The sequence below is a fragment of the Phaenicophaeus curvirostris genome, chromosome 6 (assembly GCF_032191515.1).
Source record: "Phaenicophaeus curvirostris isolate KB17595 chromosome 6, BPBGC_Pcur_1.0, whole genome shotgun sequence".
Taxonomy (NCBI): domain Eukaryota; kingdom Metazoa; phylum Chordata; class Aves; order Cuculiformes; family Cuculidae; genus Phaenicophaeus; species Phaenicophaeus curvirostris.
The window spans coordinates 30,011,938-30,034,089 of NC_091397.1; the positions used below are offsets into that span (position 1 = coordinate 30,011,938).

Genomic DNA, 22,152 nt, shown 5'->3' on the forward strand with positions numbered 1-22,152 from the left:
CAATGTCGCAAAGAGCTTAAGAGCAGTCAGTAAATGAAGTCCAACAGCATGAGCCAGGTAGAAAGAAAAGCCACAAACTAATTCACACTATGTGCAACCATTTATCCTGTGTACTAGAACTGAATGATTGCTACAGAAATAATGTGATGGGCCCATACCATTGTTAGTGTCAAACAATACAGCAGTTATTGCCCTAACTTCTGTTTCTCTAAGCAATTGAAAGCATGGCCTGCATCGCATGAAGTCTTCTCCCAGCATGCTTTCTGTATGAAGATGCCATGTAAGTGGTAGATGCAGGCTGGCACAATGACTACAAGCAACGCTAGATATTGCCCTTAAAAATCACTTTATAAGGGCTTGGATGGAATCTAAAGCTCAAGGTCCTGCCATGAATAGCACGCTCCCACACGACGCAGCCTTCGCGCGCGGAGACGGGACAGTCCTCCGTGCCAGGGGGCGGCAGCAGCCACCCCCCACCCCGCCGCCCAGCCCAGGGCGCCACCTCGGCCACCGTCCCGCCTCGCGGGGGGGAGGGCGGGGCAGCCGGGCGTGCGGGTCCCGCCCCTGCGCTTCCGGGCCCCAGCGACGACCCCGCCCAGCCCCTCGCACCTCAACGAGGAAGTGCTGCGTCAGGGGCGCTCGTGACGGTGCCCACGCGCGAGAGAAGTTGTTGTTACTTGTAGAAGGGCGCGGCAGACGCGAGAGCAGTCGCTCCTTTGAGAGAGCCGAGACAGCGTTCTCCGGGCGCTCAACGCCCGGCCTCCGCGGAGAGCACTGTTCTCCGCGTCCGCTGGGCAGTCAGGCGACAGCGGGGACGCCTCGAGAAGCCGCGCGAGGCGGTGGCGCGGCGCGTGACGCGTTTCGCCCGCGCGGCGGGGCGGGCGCGCGGCTCCGTGGGCGCTGCCGGGCTCGAGGCACCATGATGCCCGGAGAGACGCCGCCGCCTGCCGGGATCGCAGCCGCCGCGGCCTGCGCCAACTGCGGCGCCCTCCAGCAGGTGCGAGCGGGCGCCGGCCCTGCGGCACCGAGCAGCCCGGGCGGGGTTCGCTTTTAGCAACGCGGACGGGGGGTAGCGCCGGGTGTTGCACCGGCGCGGCGCGACTCGGGTTGCGGGTGTGGCAAAGGGCAGCGGCGAGCTTTAGCCGAGCAGGACGCGAAACAACAGCTCGTGTTTGCGCGGCGGGCCTGGCGGGATCGGCTGGTGGATTTGTAGGCGCATCTTTCTGAGCTTGCTTCGGTGCAGTAGAATCGTGGAGTGGTTTGGATGCAAAGTGTCCTTAAAGCTCGTCTAGTTCCAGTCTCTCTGCCATGGGAAGGGGCACCTCCCTGTGGATCAGGCGGCCTAAGCCAGCATCCAGCCTGACCTTGAACACCTCCAGGGGTGGGGCATTCACCGTTGCCCTGGGCAACTAGTGCCAGTGCATCACCACCCTCCTCGTGAAGAATTTCTTCCTAATGTCTAATGTAAGTCTTTCTCCCTCCTTAATTTGGAGGGATTCCCCCTTAATTTGGAGCTATTCCCGCTCATCCTATGACTCCATGCCCCTGTAAAAAGACCCTCCCCAGCTTTCCTGCACTGCCTTCGGGTACTGGAATGTCGCTATAAGGTCTCCCGGGAGCCTTCTCTTCTCTAGGCTGAACAACTCCAACTCCCTCACCCTGTCCTCATATGGGAGGTGCTCCAGCCCTCTGATCATCTTCATGGCCCTCGAGACCCATTCCAACAGTTCCATATCCTTCTTATGCTGGAGATTCCATAACTGCACACAGTATTCCATGTAGAGTCTCACGAGAGTGGAGTAGAGGGGAAGAATCACCTCCCTCAGCCTCCTGGCCACACTTCATCTCCATTTTCAAGTGCTCTTAAGGATCATGTTGTTGAAGAGTATACACTTTGGGCAATGTTTGTTTTCTCCTTAAGTGAGGGAAAGGCCATGCTGAAAGTTCACAGGATGGAGGAGGTCTTCAAACACACTTGGGTTGAGAATGGATTGAGGATCTGGAAATGAGTTAAATGTTGTTTATTGGTAATACTCTAGCAAAGAAAAAAAGTTATGGGGATTTGTAGTATATAATCTACTGTAAGAGCAAAGTTTAAAGAGGTTTTCCAGTAGAACTTCATGTAAGTATGTATACTTTCTTTTGGAGCTGCTTTCTTTATATGTATTTGTATGAATATATTTTTGGTGAATTGGTAACTTGTTTGCTAGAAAAACTGAAAAATAAAGATATTGTGTAGAAGATTAGCAGTCAGTTTAGGGGTTATTTACAGCAGTTAGTAATGTTTCTTGTGGGTGAAACTTCTTTACTAACTTCAGACATTTCCTTACAGAATATGAATGAATATGTAGCTGCATTAATTGCACTGAAGCAAAAAATGATTGATGGAGAGTAAGTATAATTGCACACGTGGTTTTCTTGGCTTGTTTTTTATTGCTATTAAGTTTTAAAGCAATACAGTAAATTTGTTTTGTAAAGTGTAGGTATTTGTTAATGCACAAAACTAAATTCTCCTCAAATTAAAGCAACTTTTTCATAAACAGATCCTAAATCTAGACTGTAAGACTTGTTTAATTTATGACCTAAACTGTCTGTGCGTAAAGGTAGTAAAACAGGGCTATTTCTTTGTAGCTGTAATAACTTATGAACAGTAGCAGAATTAGCTCTTTGAAGATATTTATTTAATTTTATCTGTTCTCAAGAATGTAGTATGAGAACTAAAAATTGAGCACAGGTGTATGTGAACCTTTTGAACAGAATTCAGTCTGAAAACTAAGGTGTAAAATATGAAAAGTGAGATTAAACATCGTAAGCGTGGTAAGGTTCTAAAATGCTTCCTGTAGTTTACTTTCTTTTCTGTGATTGCTTCTACTTCTCAATAACCATCACTGTATGGAACAACATATCAAGATAGGCATACTGTGGCTTTGCTATGTCTTCTAATTGTAATGTGTTATTTCTCAGGTACCATTTCCAGATGCATGTTGATCTGGCTTTAGCGAGTCTAAATTTAAGTTTTGGAAACCATCTTGATTTCCAAAAAGTATTTAAGAGAGTCCTCAGTGTCGTAACTGGGGCTTTACCCTGTTCATAGGTTCCTTTTCTCATCTCTAAACTTTGTGTCACTCTGCTCTCTACCAATGTCTGCATTTCTTGTTGGAATTACCTCCTCTTTAACTACTTGCAATTCAGCCCCTTTCTTTTTTGCCTTGATTGCTCACTCTTAAATGTTGAGAGAGAAAGTAATGCAGGACTCTCTGCACTGGAGTAACTGTTGGGTATTTCTTTTTCTTGTCCTTTCTTCTCTTTGTTGCTAAAAATTATAACAGTTCAGAAAAGGAAAGAATAGCTTTCCTTGGTGCTGTCCCACTGTGCAGTTTGCCATCAATATAAGTGTTACGCTTTTATGTCTGCTAGGAGAATAGTATAAAGATTCAAGCCTTTTAGGGTCTTTTGGACTGTTTTTCTTAGCATTTATATGTTCTTCCCTAGGAAAGCATCCTTTTAAGTTTGGGAACTAGGATGTGATTTTGTGATTACATGTAAATTTTTTTTTTATTATATGTATATTATGTTCTTTACCTAAATCCTAAGACATGGTTATCAAAATCAGGTGAGAAAATGAGTAATGTCTTTTATTTTCCCTCTTGCAGTCGTTTGCTGACAGAGTATCAACAGAAATGCACTGATATCCTTTACTTGTTTTCTTAAAACAGCTTGAGGCTTTTTATTTAATGTTTAAGTAAAGAGATGATGCCTCTAGTAAAGAACAGGCAGGGTAGGCTTTGTAAAGAAAAGAGGGGTTTGGAATTAAAACTGTGCACTTAACATTTGGATGTGTCTGATGTATGGCCTAATATATTTAAATCTGCATTGCTGGGAAAGACTGAAGTTTTTTCGTGTAACAGAAGCATCTCTTCTTAATTCACTTCAAACATACAGAAATGTTTCAATTAAACGCTTTGTTCTGCAAGTCCTATTTTTTTTTGGTGGACGTCTTTATTGGCTGTTTCTTTACAAGTGGCAGGTGGATCGAAATACAGAATAGTCATAGAATCATAGAGTAACCAGGTTGGAAGAGACCCACCGGATCATCGAGTCCAACCACTTACTTAAGGATGTATGATAAACTGGTTTTAATTTCTACCTTAACAAGAGATTACAGCTTCATTTTGCTGAACGGTAAGTCTATCAAACTTTAGTAAAGTTGCTATGTTCCCATTTTGTTGTAAAGTTTTAGGAGTCTGATGTTGTAACAGCAATAGGCCTGGGTCTAGGCTGAGCTTCTAATATCCTTTCTTTACCATGCTTCCTAGGCCATAGTTAGCAAGGATAGCCTTAATGGGGAGAGAAATCTGTCCCTTTAAAATACCCATGTGAAATTCTTTCCTGGCCTTGTGTTACACAAGACTCTAGAGTGACTAAGTGAAGACGCAGAGCTTATCTTTTGATGGTGGTTAAATGTAAGCATATTTGGGGTGATCCTAGTTGTAATGATCCCCATTTTGTCTTAAGAGTTGTGGCTGTGTGCCCTTGCTTACTCTACTTGGTTGTAGAGGAAAAGGCATCATGTAGTCTTTATCGGCTCTATCCTGCCTGTAGAAAAATCCCATGGTTGGACTCTGCTCTTATTTCACAGCACTACTTCTCCTAGAGCACATATTCCTGGCAGTTCAGTGTACACAGCGGGGCAGTACTCCTGTGTGACATGTGCCATCTGCTTCCATCTAGCTTTAGGCTTAGTCTAATGTTTTTTAAATAGGATCTTGAATTTTCTTTGGATGTCAAATCACAGAATCATTAGGTTGGAAAAGACCCACAGGATTATCAAGTCCAACCATTCCTATCTGCCACTAAACCATGCTCCTTGGCCCCTCCTCCACCCATTCTTTAAACACCTCCAGGGAAGGTGATCCAACCACCTCCCTGGGCAGCCTCTTCCAGTGCCCAATGACCCCTTCCGTAAAAAATTATAAAAAATTTTTTTCTGACGTCCAGCCTGAGCCTCCCCTGGCGGAGTTTGAGGCCATTCCCCCTTATCCTGTCCCCTGTCACTTGGGAGAAGAGGCCAGCTCCCTCCTCTCCACAACCTCCTTTCAGGTAGTTATATAGAGCAATGAGGTCTCCCCTCAGCCTTGGATTGAAAAATGTTGGATGGAAATGTTGGATGGAAAAATGTTTCTTAAATGCTGTCATGCCCCAGACCCATGAGAAACACTCAAGTCCAAGCTTGGGGGGGTGTCGTTTATCTGTGCGGTGATCCAGAGGCCAACAAGGTCACTCCCAGGGCAAAAATCAAAAGCAATATTTATTCTCACTCTGGCAAACATAAACAGCCCAAAATACTCAAGTGCAAAGCTGAGACATGGGGTTGCAACTTCCCAAAGTTACAAAACCAAATCCCAACCTGTTCAGATTACCATCTGATCTCTGAACGCAGCCAAGGTCACTCAAATCCAATCCGACATGCACACTGTAAGGTAATGGGGTGGGGGGAGACAGAGAGAGAAGGAAAGAAATCACCACACTGATGGGCAGCGGCAGTTCCTCAGGCACATGTGGTCTCACCAGCAGCTTCTTCCAGGCTGTGTGGTCCAGACTGGTCCAATCACAGTGATGGTCAACAGAGAGTGTGGGAGTGAGAGCCAAGCCGTGTGGCTCTTTGCGAGTTCTTTTATAAGGCCCGTCCAACCCCCATCAGCATGTGTTGGGGTGGCCTTGCCACTTGTCTTTTGGGAGGATCTGGCCTGGGCAGTCTGGCGGGAGGAGGAAGGTGCGGAGGGAGGGCAGTGCCGGCTGCTGCATCACCTCCATCTGTTGCAGCAGCTGCTGACCTTGAGCTTGGCCAGGCAAGGGAGAGCTGTGCTTAAACCTGCACCTCCCCTCCACTGAACCTGGTGCCACAGATGAAGCCCTCAGGTGGGCAAAATCCCAAGCTCCATCCTTGGGGAGGTCTGCTGCTACACCACCTCCACTGTTTGTTGCTGGTGCCGCAAAACAAACACACAAATGGCCAGCCTTCAGGCAAAATGCTTAAGGCAAAGAAAGAACCGTAGCTGGGCTTTACAAATATCTCACATCATTTTTCTACAGGAGGAAACAAAATACTCAGACATTTGCCTGAAGTATCGGTACATTGAGTTTGAAAGCAGTCATGGTTTTTGGCAACTTTTTTTTAATCACAGTTCCCATTTCAGAGAGATCTCTGCTCTTCGTTGCCAAGTGGAGCAGATGCTACAGAAAATCCTGCCTCTGGAAAAGTGCCGGGAAGAGTTGAGTTCCTTGAAAGAAGAGTTGGAAGAGAAAAAGGTGTGATTGTAAGGTTTTAATAACTGACACTTTTTCTGTTGAAGGAAACGTATATATTTAATGCTCTTCTTACCTGAAACAGGTTTTAATGACCCCAGTTGTTATTTCCAGCTTACTGGAACAGGCATCTCTGGTTTTGGGTGAAATTAGTTAAATGGCAGAAAGTTTCAGATGGGCAGAAAGTTCAGGCTTTTGTAATTCCTGTGACTTTTCATCAGATTATTTGGGGTTTATTTCCTGTTTAGGAAGGGAGGAGATACATTCAAATTCCTTTGATTTTCTCTTTCTGATCTTATTAGATTACTGATTACTTGTAGCACTAAAACTGCAATGAGTCTGTGCAAATAGGATTTTGCTTCTGTTACCATTTTTAGCATATGCTTTTATGTTATTAGTTGCTTGTCTTTATTGCTAATTTCTCTTCCATTCCTTAGCTGAGATTTAGTCTACAGAAGAAAAGCTCGTCTGTTCGAATTTCCTAAATATATGTATTTTCTAGATGTTAACAATTATTTCTGCAAAAAGTGCCCTACCCTCTTTCTTGTATTATTTCCATGCTGGTACAACGTAGGATATTAACATTTGTCTTGTCACTGTGCCTGGTTTTTCTTCTATGTTAGAACTGCTTTTTAAATCCTCTTCTCTCAGCAAGCATTAGTAGCTATGTATTAGGTTTGTCTATAGATACCAGCGTGCAAAGACAAGACCACTAAATCAAGGTTAATTCAAATACGGTTCAAATAACCTATTACACCTAGCTACATAAACTTATCACCTTACTGACCTGTAAAGTGATGTCCTCTCACCGAGCAGGAGAAGGAGATAGAGCATGGTGCTTAGGTGGTCGGAGTTGGTAGGTACTGTACCTTCAGGGTGTCCCCTGGTAAAAGGAGTGCATGTAGTACTTCTCTGCACCTACCCATTGAGCCCAGCTCCTTTTACCTTCCTCTCAGGGGCTGGAAAAGGGTTAGCAACATCATCTGCCCCTTGTGTGGCCAATGCGTGAGCAGCTGAGTGCCAGCTTGTTTTTTGTCCCATGTTACAGCGATTTTGACACCAAGCCCTATTCCCGTAACAACTACAAAGCCACCTTTCCTGGCTACTCATGTTCCTTGGCCACTGCTTCAAGGTCTTGTAAATATCAAGCAGTTCCAACTGCTTTTCTACTTTTTTTAATCCAATTCCCTGCCTGTTATCTTCCTATTTAAGTACAAACAGTCACATACTTTTTCACCACAAGCTGGCTAAGAATTGTTACTTTAACTGATTTACTACTTTAAAATTTGAATGTACAGTACTTTAACTATATATGTATATGTGTGTGTGTGTGTATGTTATTTGCTTATATATAGCATGTCCCACAATGGAACATGATTTATTATCTCTGATACAAGCTGGTTTCCTGATGGCATATTTTCAGAAAAAGTGGGATTATATGTGTAGTGTATAATAGTTGTGCTCCTGACTTCAGCTTTGAGTTCCTATCCAGATACGTGTTGGAGACACGTAGTAGATAGATAAATAGATGTTTATTATAACATTTGCCTTTAAAGAAGAGTAACCTGACTTTTCAACTTGCTTGTTTTCTTATAGAATAAACTTTTCTGGCTATGCACTGTTTTCTTTAGAATAGGTGAAGTGTCTATCATCTGTTTGGTTTTTTTTTTGCCCTCAGTAAGGACATCTTTTGACTGTGCTTCCTTCTCCACAGAGTTCTCTCAAGATTTATCAGGAGAGTCAACTGGAATATGTTAAAATTAAAGAAGAAATAGTAAACAGTGATGCTGTGTGAGTGATGCTTCTTTTTTCACAACCTTTCTTTCCCACTCTTACCTCTTGCAGAGCTTGATCTTGTACCTTACCTAGTTATGCTTTCCATAAAAGGGAGTTCATAAAAGAATGGTCTAAATTTTATAGCAAACACTGTGGAAGGTAGTATTAGTTTAATTATTATCCTATCTTGAAGTAGCTTTTGGTGGTTGTTTAGTGAAGGTTTTTAAGAAAACAGAATGAGATTGGAGAATAAGCTCTAGTTTTTCCAGTTTTAAGTGGTTCTTTGTCAACTTTGTTATTGCTGTCTGTTTCTGTTGTGCTTGTAAGTCTCTGAGGCCAGTGTATATTGTCAAAATGATCTGCACTTAAAATCAGTCCTTAAAATAATTGTTTTTAAAGAAACAGCTCAGCAGGCTCTGAACTCTACATCACGTCTGGAACTGGAAAGGAGGGATTTGGCACCAAATTGTAGAAGCCACTTTTGCTGCCATAATACAGAATATTGTGAAGCTCTGCCTTGTTAGTTTGCAAAGTTTGTTCTACCAGTCAATCAAAGGCGACCTTGCCTGGAGCGTTTGTGTGTGTTACCGTGTCTTACAACTCTTTAAGGACTTTCTAATGAATTTGTCTAATTGCTTTTTAACCGTGTTATACTCCTAATCTCTAAATCACTTGTGACTTCTAAGTATTGTATGGAAAGGGACTTATTCTCTCAGAAGAGAAACAACTAATATCTAGCTGGGTGTTATGAGTTTGTTGTGGTGATTATTTTTCTGCATGTGCATCACTTTGTGTTCATCAGTACCAATGTGTGCTCTCTAGTCACTCAGAATTCTAAGACCCTTCTGCTTTTTTTGGAGTCAGCTTTTATTTCTGATGCATTCCACCACATACCCCAATGGGACTCCAGTGGTAACTCCTTCCTTCCTTCCTTATAAACTGGCTATTATTTTTAACTTCAGTGTTCCTAAGCTATTTTGGTATTACTAGCAGGTTGAGGGAGGTGATCATTCCCCTCTGCTTAGAACTGGTGAGACCACACATGGATTAAGTACTGTGTCCAGTACTGTAAAAAAAAGAGATATGGGCATACTGGAGAGAAGCCAACAAGGGGCCATGGAGATGATCAACGGACTGAAGCATCCCTCTATAATGAGATATACTAGTATCTTTACGTGTCTTGTGAAACACTACTCACAAGCACAGCAGCAAGCCACTGTCAAAAAGACTGTACAAGCAAACGAGAGCCGTCATCACTTGCTGTTGTCATTTCTTCTGCCAGACTGCACTTACTTCACATATAGGTACTTTGTCTTGTGAGCTTAAAGCAATCTTTAGTACATTGTCCTACTGAAGAGCAGCTACCCCAAGGCTAACTGCATGTTCAGAGAGAACTCACCACTCTAATATGCTGGCAATACACTGTGTCAGTATAGATATATCACATATCTGTCACTCATATCTTCAAGAAGGAGGAACCAGGGAAATACAGGCTGGTCACATTAATCCCTGGGAAGGTGATGGAGGTGTTCATCTTGGAACACATTTTCAAGAAACTCCTCGGGAGTAGTCAGTGTGGTGTCACCTAGGAGAAGACACGGTTGACTTGACTTGATAAACTGCTATGATGAACTGATATGCCTGATAAATAAGTAGGGAGCAGGGGCTAGTGTCTACCTGGCCTTCAGTAAGGCCTTGACACTGTCTTCCTTAAGAACCTCATAGGCCCTCAGGCTGTTGCTGCAGGAACTAGAGGAGCAGATAGGTGGATTGGGAACTAGCTGAATGGTCAGGCCCTAGGGGTGATGAGGGGCACGAGAGTATAGTTGGAGGCCAGTAACTAGTGGTGTACCCTGGGAGGACAGAAGGAGCGCCATGTACTGAGTCCAGTCTTGTTTGACATCTCTGTTAGTGATCTGCATGATGCGTTAGAGCATACCCTCAGCAAGTTTGCCAGTGCCACAAAGCTGGGAGGAGTGGTTGATAGGCCTGAGGGGGTGTGCTGTTGTCCAGCACAACCTTGAGAGGCTCGAGAAATGGGCTGACAGAAACCTTAGGGAAGTGCAGCAAGAAGCACAAAGTCCTGTATCTGATGAGGACCAACCCCACCCACCAGTACATGCTGGGGGCCACCCAGCTAGAAAGCAGCTTGCGGGAAAGGGACCTGGGGTTCCTGCTGGACAGCAAGCTGAACATGAGCCAGTGATGTACCCTTGTGGCAAAAAAGGGTACCAGTATCCTAGGCTGCATTAGGCAAAGTTGTTGCGAGCAGGCTGAGGGAGGTGCTCCTTCCCTTCTGCTCAATGCTGTGATACCACCCCTGGAGTACTGTGTCCAATCTGGGCTTCCCAGTGCAAGAAAGGCAGCATACTGGAGTGAGTCCAGTGAAGGGCCATGAGAATGATAAGTGATTGCAACATCTCTCCTATGAGGAGAGGCTGAGAGATCTGAAACTGTTTAGTGTGGGGAAGAGAAGGATCAGGGGTGATATTGTCAAAGTCTATAAATATCTGAGGGTGTAAATTAGATAGAGCCAGACTCTTTTCCATGGTGCCCAGTAACAGCACAAGAGACAGTGGGCACAAACTGAAACACAGGAGATTCCCTCTGATCAGCAGGAAACGCTGTTTGCTGTGAGGATGACAAGTACGGGCACAGGTTGCCCAAGGAGGCTGTGGCCTCTCTGTTATTGGAGATATTCAGAAGCCAGACACAGTCATGTGCAGTGAGCTCCAGGTGGCCCTGTTTGAGCAGGGTGAGTTGAACAAGATGAGCTCAAGGTCCCTACCAACTTCAAGCATTCTGTAATGCTGTTGCTATTTTCTGTGCCTTTGATATTGAAGCCACTTTAAAGAGTAGGTCACTTGAGTTCAGTAATTTGAAAGCTGAGTTTCTTCAGAATCAGAATTCTACTGAATAAAATGAATGTAGATCTACAGTTAGTGTAAAATAATTTATGTCAAAAATTATCTTTCAAGTCCTTTGTCTAATCTGCCATTTAGAGCCAGTGTCAAAGATAGGTTGCTGAGGACCTTGTGTAGTTGTGTTTTGAATATTTATAAGGCTGGCAATTCCCTAATTTTGAGCATATGACAAGCGTGGCAACTTGAGGCAAATACACATGTCCACTGTGAGGATGATTCTATGTATGAATTCACTCCCACAGATGAGCTTTGAAAAAAGTGCTCAAAACAGACTGTTCCAGAAGTAAGATTGGTCATTTAAATTAAAAGATCACGGTCACTTTAAGGATTAAATAAATATGACAGGCAGTTGTTTGGTTTTGTATTTTTCAGTTTTTTAGTATTACAAATATAACATTGTTATGCCTTTGTAGTCTGTGTTTATTATTTTATATATATATTCCACTTCTGAATGCAACTTCTGTTAGCATAGCTTTCTATCACTTGAAATTGTGCATGCATCAAAGATCAGACAGGACCTTGAATTGCGTAGCATAAGAGGAGTTATGTCCAAATGCATCAACTAAACCAATCTAAATAGTGTATGTATTTTCATTCTTAATGTAATTGCATGTGTTGATGAATTAGCATACGACTGCACCTGTAAAAGTAGCTATTTCATCTGTAAATATAATTGCAATGATTAGCGTTGGCATTTAGTGGCTGTGTGGTTACTTAGATTTTTAGTTATTTGTATTGTAGAATTTCTGTCTAGAGTTGAATGGGACTTATAAAGGTGATTGACTCCAATTCCTGCTCCTTGCAGGACTACCTAAAACTAAACCATATGACTAAGAGTGTCATTCACATGCTTTTGAACTCTGACAGGCTTAGTGTGTTGCTTCCCTAGAGAGCCACTTCCAGGGAATTCCACCCTCTCAGTGAAGAACCTTTTCCTAATGCCCCACCTGAACATCAGCTGATGCAGCTTTTTGCCATTTCCTTGTGTCTTGTGACTGGTCACCAGAGAATCAGCACCTCCCTGCCCAGTGCCCCTCTTAAGGAAGTTGTAGGCTGCGGTGACATCACCCCTCAGCCTTCTCTTTTCTAAGCTGAGCAAACCTAGTGACCTCAGCCGCTCCTTCTAAGTCTTGCCCTTGAGACCTTTCACTGTTTTGTTCTCTCCTCTGGACACACTATAATAGTTTGATGTCCGTATATTGAGGCACCCAAAACTGCCCACAGTACCCGAGGTGGGAGAATCACCTCCCTTGACTGACTAGCGATACTGTGTTTAATGCACCCCTGTACATGGATGGCCCTTTTGGCTGCCAGGGCACGCTGTTGACTCATTCAACTTGTGATCAACCCAGTCCCTTTCCCATGTGGATAATTCAGCACTTGTTCTTGTTACATCTCATGTAGTTGGTGAATTTCTAGCTCTCTAGTCTACCCAGATCTTTTTGTAATCCTCTCTGCTCTTGAAGGAGTCTACAGCTCCTAATTCTGTATCATTGGCAAACATACTTAATGTACACATTCCATTCTTGCATCCAGATCGTTTATAAAAACATTAAAGGGCACTGGCCCTAAAATTGAATTCTGGGGAACCCCACTGGTGGCTGGCTACCAGCCTGATGTAACCTCATTTACTTTAACTCTGAGCCAAATCCCTCAGCCAGTTGCTCACCCAGAGTATTATGGGTTTGTCTACCTGTATGCTGGACATTTTGTCCAGAAGGATACTGTGAGATACATCAAAAGCTTTGCTAAAATCCACAAAATCCCACATCTGCTGGCTTCCTTTAGTCAAATAGATTAATGACCTTGTTGTAAAATTAAATTCTGTTAGTCTTTTCCTCTCATGAACCCATGTTGGCTATGACCAATGACTGCATTGTCTCTCAAATGTTGAAAAATAACTCCCAAAATAATCTTTATGATTTTGCCAGCACTGGAGTGAATTTGATAGGCATTTAATCTTTGTAGTTCTCCCGTGTCGCTTGTCCTTTCTTCCAGTGTCTGTGTGCAGTACTTCAGTGCGTTGGTTAGAAGATAATCTGCAGAGAAACTGAAGTTCGTTACCTGCTGTTTTATAAAGGACAACCTCCATTTTTTTCCTTTTTTTTTTTTTTACTGAAAGATGTTTTATGAGGATTTTTTTCTGAAATTCTTGCCTACGATTTAGCTGTTAAAGCCATCATCTGAGCGTAGAGAGAGTTAAGTATGAACCTGCTCAGGATGAAAAGGCCCAAGATTTGTCTACTACTTTATAGCATAAATGCTTTGACTGCTGAACATGCCAAAGATGCTTAATCATCCGGTTTCTTACTGGGTTTTCAAATGTATTCCAGTACAGCATAAGGTGTACATCTCAATCCGTTATGCAAGTTTTAATATGGGGAATGGATGAACTGTTTTCTTCATGAGAGTGATCAGTGAGCATTGGTAGCTTGTGAGTGTCAGGACAAGGGATTTAGCAGAAGGAAATAATATAAGTGTTTGCTTTTAAAAGAAATTATTTTCTAGTTTTGTGTATGTTTTACATATAAGGTAGGGTTGGAAGTGCTGAAGTCAAAATTGTTCAGGATGCATAACTTTGGGGGGTTTGGCATACACCTAGATACGCTGAACAAAAGCTGTGGAACATAAGTGATCCTGAAGGCTATTCCTGATTGTCTCATTCCTTAGGTCTTATTGATTGTAAGCAAGTCTTAATTGTTTTTAAGAAGTAAAGCTAACCTGTCTGCTTTACGTCATAGAAATGCAAAAACCAGAAGCCAGTTGTCTTGGGTTGTGTTTGTGACTCCCAAGTTGTAGCCGAAGGTATATTTATGTACCTGGATTAGTGCACTAACTCTTCAGTATAAGTAAACTCTACCTCTGTAACAGATACAGCTGTTTGTGTGAGACTCTCAGGAACATGCCGCTTATTTAAGTTTTCAGCTTCAGGGACATGTTGGTCTCTCAGGTTCTGGGTCTAGGAAGTTTATTTTCTCTAAAGTAGCTAAAATTTTGTTTTTCTGGGTTTTCATGCAATGTAATTCTGTAAAAAAATGATGTATTGATGCCTTCTTTTTTAACAGGAGGAAGAAACTGGAAATAAAAGTGAAGAAACTTGAAGGTAACTTTCTACATGGTATTACTGTGCTGTTCTCCTACTACATCTCTTGATTCCCTTTTTAGCCAAAGGAGTAATTGCAACTTTTGAACTCTGAGGCCGCAAGGAACAAGGCAGGGCAGTACTGTGTGTAGTGTTTAGTTTCTGAATTACATCAGCCCTACTTCAAGATATTTTCTGTTGAGTATCTCAGGCATGTGGTGTAAATGAAGTTGGAAGGGAATTTCTGGTCATGAAAACATCAAAGGTTGGAGTTTGCCTAGTCTGTCAAGGCAACTTGACTGACTTAATGGTGAAAAAGTTTTTCCTTCTAGCCAGTTGGAAACTGGCTTGTTTCAGCTTATGTCTGATGTCTCTCATCCTTCCACCATGCATCACTGAACGGTCTCATTCTATCTTCCTGATACTTCCTTGTAAGTACAGGAAAGGTGCTCTTGGATCCTTTCTTAGGTTTTCTGGTTTGGTTTTTTTTCCCCCTTCTTCAGCTAATTAAGTCTAGTTCAATGAGCCTGTTTTCATAGCACATGTGTTCAAGCGTTCTAATAACCTTGGCAAGATTCTTCTAGTCATGTTTATAATCATATTTAAATATATAGTGAACCTGACACATGTTTTTCTGATTTAAAATTTTTTGGCGATTGGTTTTTGGTTGGTTGAATTGTTTGTTATGATTTTAAGTAGATATAAAGCACTTGTCTTGTGATCCTGTGTTTTTCTTGTTTGGTTAGTAGAGGGTGGATATCCATAAAGCATTCTGATACTTAACTTGCTGTAATATTAGTTGGCAAGGCAAATATGTCAAACTTACAGCTGTGCTTACGACAGTTTAGAGTACAACAAACTGAGTTACTTGTATCTTAGTGTTAAAACTCCTCCAAATGCTACTGCAAAGTATAGGGTGTTTATTCTGATGAGTGTTTTGAAGTTCCATTACGTTGCAGGAAGGTTTTTATATCTTCTTGCCCCCAAAAACTCAAATTCTGTGAGAGCTAGAACAAAGTACCATGAGATAGTTTCTATTGGCTCCAGTTTATCTGTTTTGTTCTTTTCTGTGTTCATGAAATATCCCAGACCCTATGTTTGTCAGTCTGAAGGTTTCCCGTAATTGTTTTTGTCAGCCTTCCACTTGAGTTACCTCTTTAATGCCCTTTCTTTTGATATGCTCTCTTCTCTGACCTGATCTGATCAGCAGGCAAATTCCATCTGCATTTTCTTTGCTGTCTGTATAGAAGTCACCGTGCTGATCTTTCAGAAATTCTTTAAAATATATTTCTCACTTGAGAATTTCCATAGGAACCTCACATTCAATCCATACTTACTTGCAGTGTATTCTTTATCCTCACCCATCTGCACTCTTCCCAGGTGTCTGTTAACAGACATTAAGAGATAAGGCACTCTATTTATTAGTCTTGAGTGCCATCTATGTCTTGCTAATGCAATTGTCTGTGGTATTCTAATTTTTGAACCAGAATCCACTTCTAAATAAAAGAGTAAATCACATGAAAAAACATTACACCTTGTTCTTAATTTTGTTCTTTTTTTTGCTCGGTGTATCATCTTTTACAGTATCATTACACTATGACTCTTCATTCTTGCATGTAAGTGAGAGAAGTAATAAATGTATTTCAGTAGTTCAGAGCAGTAACTATGCAGTGGAAGACGACATAATTGTATGCATGAATTGTTTTCTTAATAAGCCAAAATATAACTTCAATAGATCTGTATTTCACATTTTTTTTTTCTAGTAATTTGATCTGCAGACTAGTGGCCAATACTCCTTAAATTAGTTGTCTCTTATTTTGTAGTTTCTAACTTGAATTTTGGTTCTCTTTCTTGAAGAAGTTGCAACAAAACATACACAGGATTTCAGACAACTGAAAAATGAAAAGAGGAGGCTTGAAAAGGAGCTAAAGAAGGCACAAGTAAGGTCTTTTGGGTGAAGCCTCTTTTGGTATTTCTGGGGGAAGAAGGAAGCTGCTAATAATAGAGATACCAAAATAGTAAAATGACATTTTTTGGGGATATTGAGTAACTAAACATAGCTTTTCACCTGAAGAGATAGAGATTCTATAACTGACGCATGACCTTTGAAATGTTGATTTATATTTCATGCTAATTAAGAGTAGATGCTTTACAAACTATATATGGCATGAAAAATTATTATTTCAACAGGGAAAACTTGACGGTGTACTTAAAGAGAAGTGCAGAAAAGGTAAGTGGTCACCTTCAATTGCCTTCAGATTTATGTGTGATATTATTCCATTTGAACAGTTCCTTTCCCCCCTCTCCTCTTTTCAACAGTTAAGCATGCGGAGACCCAGAGTTCAAGTGAAGATCTTACAAAAGATATAGACAAAGGTAAGATTTTTTGCAAGACTGTTGTCTGTGCAGAACTGCGGAACCAACCATTATCAGTTTATTGCAGCTCTCCTGGAGTTGCATTTCTGGAAACAGTATACAGAAGAATGCTGTAAGAGCAGATAAAAAATATATTACACTCATGAAGGACTACTTTAATAGATGACTATTTTCAGTTTTATATAAGAAAATTACTTGATTCATTATAATGACTGATGGTGTAAAATATCTGCTACAAATTATCTTAATCTAGCAGTGTAATGGACCAAACTCCTTCTAAACTTCTGAAGTACTGAGGCCAAACTTTAGGCAAAATTTTTTTTTGCATTTTTTTACAGTCTATTACAATACTGATTTTGCTTTTAAATTGTTTAGAAATTCTGAAGGCAATTTTCAGGTAAAAGAACAACTTCCCTGTTCTTTTTCTTGTTTTGAAATATTTTTATATAAAGTTTGTTGCCAAAATTATTTTTTTCTGAAAATGGTAGAACTTATCAGTCCTTGTGTATCTTGACACACTTTTACTTCATTTGTTCTTTACTTTTTAACTAATAGCAAAATGGGAAAATTAAGATCTGAGCTTCAAATAGCCAGAAGGCTTTATTAATAATGAGAAATTGTTAGTTTTTATAGCTGTCATGCAAAATTTGGCAAGTTTTCCTGTTGTGTGTTGAGAGTTTTTTAATGTGTCTTTTTATAAAATAATAGCAGTTTGGTGTGGTGTTTGACTTGTGGAATTGGCACAAAACCAGTAGTCTCAGTTCCTGATTGCTGCATCTGATTATAGTTTTGGCTTGTGTATTTTGTTGAGGTTTTGGTTTGTTTTGCCGCTCTCCACTTGTCTTTCTTGTTCTGGAACTCCATTGTTTGGCATCACCTATCAATGGTGCTGTTAGGACTTAAAAGAGTGTTTACTAAGTGGCCTGATAATTAATTCCGATACATTTAATGTGTTGTTATTCCACGGTAAGGCTGAGATGAGTTACTACTGAGTGTGCATAAAGAAAGAATGCAGTAGAAATACTTTCTTCCTAAAACATTTCCTCCCGTATTTATGTTTGTCACCTGAGTTGTTTTAGAAAGCTGTTGAATTTCACTAATGCTACATTCAAATCTTCTTTTACATTTTATTCTGTTGGCTGCTACACCTTTTTTGCCACTCTCACTGTAGAGAGGAAAAGCTAAAGCATTCTGCAACTGTTCTTCAGTCTGCTGTGTGGCTATGGCAAATACAAGATCACTTCCCTCAGCTGCATCTAGTATTTCTCTTTCACTAAAGCTAAAATGACTCTATGTCCCGTGTCTTAATTTTTGTTGTGGGTGGTTTGTATTTTGTTGCAGGCATGTCTGTGTTCTAAGTAAAAATAAAGAAGCATAAATTCTTAGCACTCCGAGCAATTGAGGTTTTAGTCAATTTATAAAAGTGTTTATTTTGACAGAAAAAATAAAGCTTTTATTAGAAGAACTCTGGATGTGCATTGACAGTGCAACAGGAAAAAGAAGGAATCAGGAAAACGATCCTGTGTTGGGTGAGACGGCATGCGAAGTCGTGAAATTTTCTTGAAGCTGTCTTTTTTTCTGACCAAAAATAAATATTGGTACATTTTTTCAGCTTCTGGTCAGGATAAGGCATGGCCTGAGAAAAGAAGACTGACTGTTACAGAAGGTAGGTTCCAGTAAATGTTAATTTATTAATGCACAAGTGCATTAATTTACTCTTATCAGGTTTGGTACTGTTGGCCTAACACTTTTCCAACAGACTTAAATATGTTCCTTGGTGATTGCCTAGTGAAGTAAATGTGTGATTAGAATATCTGAAAACAGTTAATTTGAACAGCTTCGTAAACTGGAATGCTCTTCTAAATAAAAGCTTTTGTAATCTGCTGTTGCAACTGAGAAAGCAAATTCTTTTGCTGTCACCTGCTTTGACTATTTGTAAGTAGTCAAAACTCACCTCTCATGTTTGTACCTTAATTATTATATCATCATAAACTCTGCACTAGTTAATTATGGGATGTAAGCATTCTTTTTAGTGAGAAATAAACACATGGTAACATAGTTGGATTGTAAAATTTGAGAAGCTGTTGCCACCATTTTCCTCATTCATACCTGCCTGCATAACAATAGGTAACGCTGCTTTAATTTTCATATTCATGGTACGTAGAAACAAAGTGTATAGTTTTGTGATACTCCTACTTTAGTTTTCTGTAACTCAGGCTGTGGAGATACTGTCTGGGAAAAGTACCCTGCCTTATTAAGACCTTTGAGGGGGAACTTTTTCGTGTCTCCCCACCTTGTTAAATCTGGAAATTTGCTACAAGTGTAGATCCCAATGAATCTAGTTTCAGATTGTGTTTCAGTGGAATCCACTTAAGAGGTGCCAAAATATAAGGACTGAGTCAGAAGCCAGTTTATTATCCTTACTCCCACAAGTTTAGCTTAATGTAGCAGATCTGTGGCTTCAGCTCCAAAACTGAACTAGATAGATATCCCCTGAGATTCTGAATTTTATTTCTTGATCAAGGGTCAATCAGATGCGAAGAACAAGTAGGATAATCTGAAGAGTCTGAAATATGGGTGATTTCAGGGGTAACTTGTGTCATCCCCATCCCATCCACTACAAGGTGAACTTTAGATTCCAGGTGTCCTGTCCCATCTTTCCTATTAACATCTTCTCAAGGAAACTACTGTACTTTCAGAAAAGGAAGCAATTGTCCATAACAGGCCCTTCTAGTTGGTCCCTCTTTTGCTTTTGTTTTGGAGTGACTAGATATCATAGAAATACATCTCAGGTTTTGTTTGGGCTTCTGTTTTGGGCTTTTTTTTCCCCCTCTCTAAGCCTAGGACAGCCATCTTACTGTTCTTCCTCTCTTGAAAGTGGCCATTACCTTGGATTCATAATAGCAAAATCCTTATGTTTATAAATACAATTTTCTAGCAACAGAAAAGGATCTTAATGTGTTTTCCCTAATTTCTTATCCCATATTATAGTGGTTTCATTTCAGAGGGCAAATCAGCTTGATGGTAGTACTGCTGAAGCAGCTTTTTTAGAGAATGCCAGTTCATCTGTCTGCCTGGATCTAGCCTTTCGGAAGGATATGTTTTTGGCTGATTTCTTAGTATGCTCAAGATTTGTCTTTATCAATGACCTGGATGAGGGTATCTAATGCACCCTAAGTGAATTTGTGAATGACACCAACCTGGGTGGAAGTGTCAATCTGCTGGAGGATAGAGAGGCTCTCCAAATGGATCTGAACAGCTGAGCTAACACCAATGATACGAGGTTGAACAAGGCTAAATGTTGGGTCCTGCAGTTGGGGCACAACAACCCTGTGCAGTGCTGCAGACTAGGGGAAGAGTGGCTAGAAAGCTGTCTGGAGGAGAAGGACTTGGGGTTTGTTGACAGCTGTCTGAACATGAACCAGCAGTGTGCCCAGGTGGCCAAGAAGGCCAGTGCCATCTTGGCTTGTATCAGAAATGGCATGACCAGCAGGTCCAGGGAGGTTATTCTGCCCTTGTACTTGGCACTGGTGAGACCGCAGCTTGAATACTTTGTTCGGTTCTGGGCCTCTCGCTACAAAAAGGATGTTGAGGCTCGAGCGTGTCCAGAGAAGAGCAATGAAGCTGGTGAAGGGTCTGGAGAATCGGCTTACGAGGAGTGGCTGAGGGAACTGGGGTTGTTTAGCCTGGAGAAGAGGAGGCTGAGGGGAGACCTTATTGCTTCTTCTCCCAAGTGACAGGGGACAGGCTAAGGGGGAATGGCCTCAAGCTCCGCCAGGGGAGGTTCAGGCTGGACATCAGAAAAAAGTTTTTCACAGAAAGGGTCATTGGGCACTGGAACAAGCTACTCAGGGAGGTGGTTGAGTCACCATCCCTGGAGGTATTTAAAAGACAGGTGGATGAGGTGCTGAGGGGCATGTTTAGTGACTGATAGGAATGGTTGGACTCGAAGATCCTGGAGGTCTTTTCCAAACTAGTGATTCTGTGAAAAGGGCATGAAAGAAACCTAAGATATGATCTTGGAGAGAACTGCCTTCTGAATTTTCCTTCTTTTCTTTGTTCCTGCTTGTGAAGGATCTCCTTTCCTTTGGATGGTCTAATGGGACTTGAATTGTAAAATCAATCTAGGTTTTTCATGACAAGGTGAGAATGTCCTGAGAGCTCCTGTGTGGGTCCACTTCAATACTGGCCCTCATTTGGTTGTCATCTGTTGCAGAAGGACATCCATTAGCCTCCTTATCTTCAAGGTCCTTGTTTCCATCACAAAATATTTGGAACCAATGTCGAGCTGCGTGTTCATTGATGATGACCTGGCCAAATGTTTTGTTGATATTGCCAACAGTTTCTACTGGGAGCCTCATTCTGCTCCTCAAACTCCTGGGTTTGTACACAGAGGGAACAAACTTTCCTTACTATTAAAGACTGAGGCAAAGAAGGCATTAAGTACCTCATCCTTTTCCTCATCCCGTGTCAATGTTGTTCCTTCTGCACCCAATAGGGACTGTATATTCTCCCTAGTCCTCCTTTTATTGTTAATTTTAATCAATATTTAAATTCTTTGTCTCTACTATTAGTCTTTCCTTGAGTAATGTTTTGTCTACATGCATAAGGGAAGGGTTACTGTGTGAAAAAATGTGATATGAAAAGGAACAGAACAAAAGTACAATGCAAACAATCACACAGTATTTGGAATTGCTTTCTTGCTGCTAGAATAGCTGTGTAAAACTAGTATAGTTGACATTATCTTGGTAGGGTTGTTAATTGCTCAGTAGCTTTCATTGGTGTAGTGATTCAAACTCCTTTGTGCGTACATATGTTGCGGAGGCCACCTTACTTCTACAAAAGTGGGTTTTTTAAGATTTCAGCTTTAACTAAGTCAGATCATTAAAGACAAAATCTTGTATGATTATACTCAATATTGAAATTTAAAAACACTTCAAAAATGTATGCATATTTAATCATAAAACTAGGAATATGGCTAAGTGAGGAATGTCACTACATGCTAGTCCTTCTTTCCTGAACATTAATTACTGGACTAAAACTGAAATAAATCATTGAGTTGTATGGACCTTCAGTCCTCCCCATGGCCCTTCTTGATAAGAAAAATTGGAAAGAATGGTCTTCATGATCCAAGTCAGAAAGTGATTTGAGGGTGAGCTCTTTGGAAATACATATGGCTTTGTCGTCAAAAATGGATTGCTTGTGAATAACAATATCTGATCTGTATAAGGAAATGTATTATCTCTATAAAGAAAAATGGAGAGGGGGGAAAAAGTCTAAATATATTTGTATCTTAGAAAATGTACAAATCCACCAAAAGATCAGGAATTGTGATGGCAAAATGCTGCTTTGGTATTCTTCACTAGAAAGTGCTGGAAAGGAATATTCTGTAACAGCCATGCAACTTCAAGCGAGTACTGAGCCTTTTGGAGGTGGCTGTGTTGAAACTACTGAAGAATATCTGCATGGTGGTGAGGATGAAACTGTAGAGGTGATAATACAGACAAATGGTTCACGCTTCACTGATCAGGAGCAAAAGGGCCCCAGTAGAAATGTGATGGAGATATTGAATTGGGCCAGGCCTCTCCCTGCTCTACTTTCTCCAGTACAGCTTTCACCACTAACTGCACAGGTGAGTTTCAGGATGTGTCTGCCTTGGCATTAGCTTGGTTGTATAATTACTGCAAA

At 41.2% G+C, this 22,152-nt stretch overlaps 1 protein-coding gene across 4 annotated transcripts in view; it reads left to right on the plus strand.

Moving 5' to 3' along the window:
* The first annotated feature begins 855 nt into the window (after positions 1-855).
* The window catches only part of ICE1 (interactor of little elongation complex ELL subunit 1), a 38,262-nt gene continuing 16,965 nt past the window's right edge, over positions 856-22,152 (plus strand). For 2 of the 4 annotated variants that reach the window (XM_069859717.1, XM_069859715.1), the window contains exons 1-13: positions 856-997; positions 2,333-2,391; positions 3,654-3,688; positions 4,164-4,182; positions 6,186-6,309; positions 8,021-8,097; positions 14,072-14,109; positions 15,946-16,028; positions 16,279-16,318; positions 16,408-16,464; positions 17,904-17,993; positions 18,077-18,130; positions 21,831-22,096. In XM_069859717.1, the coding sequence (XP_069715818.1) occupies positions 920-997; positions 2,333-2,391; positions 3,654-3,688; positions 4,164-4,182; positions 6,186-6,309; positions 8,021-8,097; positions 14,072-14,109; positions 15,946-16,028; positions 16,279-16,318; positions 16,408-16,464; positions 17,904-17,993; positions 18,077-18,130; positions 21,831-22,096 (1,020 nt within the window). In that variant the 5' untranslated portion in view covers positions 856-919. Of the gene's footprint in view, positions 998-2,332; positions 2,392-3,653; positions 3,689-4,163; positions 4,183-6,185; positions 6,310-8,020; positions 8,102-14,071; positions 14,110-15,945; positions 16,029-16,278; positions 16,319-16,407; positions 16,465-17,903; positions 17,994-18,076; positions 18,131-21,830; positions 22,097-22,152 lie in introns of those variants that run through there. The other 2 variants (XM_069859716.1, XM_069859718.1) reach the window with 2 other exon arrangements.